We start from the raw sequence: 5940 nt of genomic DNA, 5'->3' as shown, positions 1-5940 counted from the left end.
TCTCTGTGAGTGTACTCCGTTCTTGTCTCGGTGAGTGTACTCCGTTCTTGTCTCGGTGAGTACTCCGTTCGTGTCTCGGTGAGTGTACGAGATTCAGAAAAATATCTTGAGCCTCTATTGGTACACGTCGTCTGGAACGGTAACTGATATCTTTCTGGGCATCGTGCGCTGTAAGAGTTACACGGCATTTATTATAAGACGGCAATTAAAATATGAATTATATAACATTGAAGCTGAAATAACATAGTTTTCTCAGCAAATGGAATGGGAATGTTACTGCGATACCCAAGCTGCAAATAATTCTGGAATATGTTGCTGATAAAAAATAATTTTATAAATCATATCAGATGTCTTACAATAGGTACTGCACCAAGACGGCGCATGAAGTGGTACCGACAACTGTTCAAGCTGTTGGCAAAAACTGCTGTTGTAAATGCAGGGAGCTATACGATCAGTTCTATAGTCACCAAAGTCAATCTATCTATGGATATATTCAATCCATCTATGGATGCAAATATATAAATTAGTATTTGCATCGGCTTGTAGGAGATAGTTGTAGAATGCAGATGCATGTTAGTGGCCGGTACTGCCCAATACCCCCTTCACCTTCCCGTGAAGTTAAGTGCCAAGAGCCATAGACGCTGCAAGTCCGCAGCCACAGCTCCTGCCTGTATATATCATGGATGCTACACCCCAGCATGAGCCTACCTCCACACTTACCCCAACTCTCCAGTCTCCATCCAAACAAACGTAACCGGACCTAGCATAACCTCATTGGCTGCAAGAAGGTGGAGATTTGGGGTAAGTTTGCTGGCACTGCCTTGCTGGGATGTAGCTTCCATGACGACTACGTAGACTGTAGAAGTGGCTGTGGACTTCGACTATTTTCGACTGTCTTCAAGCATTTTCGGAATTGGTGTGGAATGGGTTTTTTGCGTTGTCGTTGACTTCGTAGCTTTTAGGTTGAGTTTTGTTGTGCATGTTCAGGCTGAGCGTTGGCTCCAAGTATAGACATTTAAATTTTGGGCCAACGGCAAGCTGCTCACACGTGGCAAGTTGTAATTTTATCTTTCGATTCTACTATTTCGGAAAACACTACAGAAAGTAGAACTTTTCTAGAAACCCAAGAGACTTGTTGACAATCTTTACCAGACTATTTACTCCAGCCTCTCTCGTCCGATGATCACCTGATTTGTTTGAAATATCGTAACTCTTATGATTCCAATGATACGTCTGTAAGGATCCGAATATTACTTGAGGTCTTGTCTTTCGGGGAAACGCCCTATTGAAAGAAGTTCGATATTCTATACATCTCGTGCTACTTATTAATTATGTATTTTCTTGATAAATATTTAAACATACTGGCAGTGAGCTCCAGGGAATAGATCTTGACGTCCTCAACCTTGTGCTGTACGAGACGACTTTATGTTCGGTTCCCCTTGTCTTGAAGCTCCTGCCACTGATGAAACAGAAAGGTGAGTGTTGCATTTGGGAGGGAGCATGGGCTTGATTTTCAACGCTTCTATTTTCTGGCGTGTACGAACTTTTGGCAGAGAATAAATAATTAATATCATCAGCTGATAAAAAAACAAGATACATGCAATATATGTTGTCAACATTATTTTCGAGAAGAATTTAAAAACAAAGGAAACGTCAAGTAAGTTCACCATATGTTCATGAAAACGTTTGAGATACCAGCATCAGAAGTTGATGAAACCTAGAGAATGCTCATACATTAACAGCGAATATCAAACTCGAGAAAGGTCAAAACTTTAGGTACAAGACATCGACAAAGCAACGTAAAAATATAACGATTTACATTTTCAAGGGTATAGGACAGTGGTTCCCAAACTTTTTCAGGCTGGCGCCCCCTTTGGCTCCCTATAGTGAATGAATATGTGTACCAATGAATACGTGTCCTTATGAATACGTGTACCAAGTTTCATCAAGTCAAGTTCGTTAGTTTGAGAGACTTTCCTTGATCATTGAATTTGGAAATTGGCCGTGAGACCGGCCGCGAGTCCGGCCGTTAATTTGTACGAGGCGTAAACCCGGGAGAGGTAAAAAACACAGATCTGGGGGAAAAAAAACATCGCTGGGAGTCATGTGCTGCACGTGTTGTGTACAAATCGTCAAACAAACATTTGAACTCTGACTTCGACTTCGGACTGCCGCCCCCTCTACCGCCCCCTCTACCGCCCCCCTACCGCCTTTTTCTTCCTTACCGCCCCCCAAAATCTTTCCACCGCCCTAGGGGGGCGATATCGCCCACTTTGGGAACCACTGGTATAGGAACTGTACGCGTTGTTGAGTAAAGGCGCTTTTGCTGCAGAAAAATTAACATTTCGCGAGTGTTAATTTGCAGGTTTTGCTGGTGAATGATTTCAAAATTGGTTCTGTCTTCGGATAGTTGGACGTTGTTCCTGCCCAGATGCTGTCTAACCTGGTCTATTAATAAAGTTTTGTGCTCTGCGCATCAGCATACGTCGGAATGACGACGTCTACACACATGTTTCTGAGCATCGCGGTAGCAGCTTTCGTTCGAACATTTTCCATGCCTTCTCACTTGGCTGTGCGCTTTTATGCTGAATAGTGCGACGTGTCTGTGTCTGAGAGCCATTTAGAGATACTCGGTGCCACTTATGGTGGCCGATCCAATGATTTTACAATCACTGCATATTTTTAAACGGAAACATTGTCTTAATAACGCATATAATTCTTATTCCTTTGATATTGTAACCGGACTAGTTTTTTATGTCGTTTTCTCGTCACTTAAGTCTTTTTCGTGGATATTTGGATTTTTTTCTGCTGATTTATCTTGTATTCTCTAAAGTTTTATTTTTTGGACTGCTATTGGAGCTGGTCCCCGAAATGTCTTAATGAATATTTGGTGAATTTACTTGACGATCACTCTTGGTGAACTTGCTATTTTAGCTGACTGACGATATGAGTACTTATATGCTCCCAAGAACTCTCGAGACACGTGCGTATTAACACTTTCCAGGTTTAAGGCTGACAGTGTCATCTGCGGCAGCATACTTATCTGGTCCATGCATACGTCGCCTAAGTCTTCAAAAAACTGACGTTGATATCCAAGCTATTGTGCACTCGCCGGAGTCACCGTATCGAATTCTGTTATCAGAGCTGACCAGGAACTGCTGTGAAGAGGGGCAGTGCTGGTTCAGGTGGGTTCGTTTAGATGAAAGTATCTGCATTGCAATAAATCATTCGATGCGAGGTAGCTTCACAGCTGATGCATATGTAAACATTTACATTACCACTATACATATGATACTATTCACATTCGTGCTTTAGCCTCATGCTCCGAGCGTCGTCCCATTATTTTCATTTGTGTGCCCCAGGTCGCCCATGATGACGGATTTGTGTAGGCGTGGCATTAGAGGAGGACATCATTTCCTTGTGCTTATGCTGCTCCATCTCGGCGTGCACGAATTATTCCTGGAGTAAGTGTCTCAGCCAATTACTGATATACAATTATGGTACTTGTTGGATTAATATTAATATAGACCAATGAGTTAAAAATATCTATGATGTTAAAAGTTAGTTCTTCTGTCTTCTGGAATAGCGAGGCAGAAATTACAAGGGCGCGTGCCGAAAGTAGGCGGCTCATGTTCTCCATTGTTCACCGTTATGCTCCGAGGTGGAAGCTTCGGACTCCTACGCCTTCTGGGTCTCGTTGCGATGACGAAGTGAGGCCGCTGGAAAATTTCTATCGTCCAGAAAACGTAGTGACACGTTTAAATCAAATGGGTACGTTTAAATCATTGAGCGAGGCACTTTACTTAGGGTTAATGGACCTCCTTCTTAACTCCACTCGAAGAAAGGATTTCCTAAAACTTCGGCTCTCCCTAGTTGAACTTTTAATTTAAAGTACTTTTTTATTTTTTAACTTTTTTTATTTTTTTCAATGTAGTTTTTCTTTACTTTTTTCATTTTTTTAAACTGATGTGTATGCAGTTATAAAAAAAATAAAAATAAAATAAAAAAAAAAGTTATTCGAACGTTCTAATTGTAAACGATCGATATTATAATTATTTAATAATGGTCTATTAGCTTAGCATTAATGAACATTGAATTTTGTTGGTGTATAGCGCCGCTGCGGTCGCTGAAGGAGCTGTGTCGCCTCTCCATCCGAGCCTCCCTCGGCCACTGCAGGATTGAAGAGAAGACGGAAGGCTTGCGAGACGTGTTGCCAGCTCTTCTTAGAGAATACCTTTACTTCCGCCACGACTTCCTCATTTTACCGAGGTTTCCTCATCCTCCCGAGGAAGTTGAGTAACCGTTGATACGGTGACTCGTCTTGCCCGGGACCGTTGCTACGGTGACTCATCTTGCCTGGGACCGTTGATACGGTGACTCGTCTTGCCTGGGACCGTTGATACGGTGACTCGTCTTGCCTGGGACCGTTGATACAGTGACTCATCTTGCCCGGGACCGTTGATACGGTGACTCGTATTGCCTGGGAACGTTGCTACGGTGACTCGTCTTGTCTGGGACCGTTGCTACGGTGACTCGTCTTGCCTGGGAACGTTGATACGGTGACTCGTCTTGCCTGGGAACGTTGATACGGTGACTCGTCTTGCCTGGGACCGTTGCTACGGTGACTCGTATTGCCTGGGACCGTTGATACGGTGACTCGTCTTGCCTGGGACCGTTGATACCTTGACTCGTATTGCCTGGGACCGCCGTTGATACGGTGACTCGTCTAGCCTGGGACCGTTGATACGGTGCATTTCAAGTGGTGATGATTCACTGATGGAGCGTTGAACCCAAAATTCATCACTAAACGTGTCAAAATTTTATTTTGACTCATAATTGAACATTCAGGTAAATGGAGCAAAACGGAGTCCTATCTGTCGTCGGCGAACTCCCAAAGATACAAGAAAGACAACATTTCCAAATTACAAGAGTATTTGGTTTTGTATAATGGGGATTTTTCTATCCTAGGTACTTCAACGATACAAATTTGTCATTACAACTTCGGAAGATGTTTTGTAGGGCTACGTCTACGGCTACACTGATGCGATTACGTCGTCAACTGCCTGAGGCACGTCTTAGGTACTGAAGCCCAGGAGCAATAGAACTAACGCTCATCTGTCCTCAGTTGGGGGAGCTGATGCGAGATTATTTTGGTGACAATAGTGGGACAGAGACGGACGTCCAGGGATTGTGCTCAAACACATGTTAAGGATTCCTTGTCAGACGGATGTGTGATTTATACTTGTTCTTGTAGTGGTATCGACGCCAAGGGATTTCTTTTTCTGACCTTTTTCAGGATCGTATTAAGCGTTCCATTTCATATTCCTTTTCACGTTCTTTTTCTTGTAATTTGTCGTAAACAGCGCAACAAACTTATTATCTGTGTGTGTTTCTGCATTTTTTCTTGTCCAAGTTTAATTTTTTTTATCTCTGGAAATCGCGCAGCTGTCGTTCAATAATGCCACATGGTTGATGATATTTCTGTCGTCATTAATCATATAGAAAGGAATAACCTCTCCGACGGATAATGTATTCTTAGACAGAGCGTGATATTTTTGCTACATTTAACCACAAGATCTATAAATCTAGATCCAACCTTTCTTTATCCTGACATTCCTTAATTGCTCACCATACTGAATACTTTTGAATACCGTCGCTAGGCTGGCAGTTCAGTTTAATAGGCTAAAAACGAAGTTTAATAAGAAAAAACGAGTCTTTGCGGCGATTCTCCTTTAAATTTCCTAAGTAAATTATTGTTGCTGCGACTAATAATTGTAATCGGCAGGGTGGCTAAGTGGTTACAGTTGAGAGTACTAAAATTGTTGCAGTGTGTTGCGGGTTCGATCCCAGCTTGTTACGAGAGTCCTAATCAAAACAGCCTGGGTGGCCGTGTGGGTAGAAAAAAACTGGATTTGAGCAACGATCGGTCCGAAGCCCAGC

General features: G+C 42.6%; 1 protein-coding gene across 1 annotated transcript; it reads left to right on the top strand.

The window, feature by feature from the left end:
• The first annotated feature begins 1247 nt into the window (after positions 1-1247).
• LOC108683376 lies at positions 1248-5590 on the top strand. The gene is made up of 5 exons (XM_018172690.2): positions 1248-1475; positions 3005-3185; positions 3363-3464; positions 3587-3771; positions 4113-5590. The coding sequence occupies exons 1-5, from the start codon at positions 1463-1465 to the stop codon at positions 4298-4300; spliced, it is 669 nt and encodes a 222-aa protein (XP_018028179.2). The 5' UTR covers positions 1248-1462; the 3' UTR covers positions 4301-5590.
• Positions 5591-5940: the final 350 nt, after the last annotated feature.

The sequence above is a fragment of the Hyalella azteca genome, unplaced genomic scaffold (genome assembly GCF_000764305.2).
Source record: "Hyalella azteca isolate HAZT.00-mixed unplaced genomic scaffold, Hazt_2.0.2 contig13731, whole genome shotgun sequence".
Taxonomy (NCBI): domain Eukaryota; kingdom Metazoa; phylum Arthropoda; class Malacostraca; order Amphipoda; family Hyalellidae; genus Hyalella; species Hyalella azteca.
Note: the sequence above shows the minus strand (reverse complement) of the source record. Positions and strands in the feature narration are given on the sequence as shown.

Coding starts and splice junctions, on each gene's coding strand:
- LOC108683376 (XM_018172690.2), top strand. Junction 3,186..3,362: donor GAGGGGCAGTGCTGGTTCAG/GTGGGTTCGTTT, acceptor TGTGTGCCCCAG/GTCGCCCATGATGACGGATT. Junction 3,465..3,586: donor GTGCACGAATTATTCCTGGA/GTAAGTGTCTCA, acceptor CTTCTGGAATAG/CGAGGCAGAAATTACAAGGG.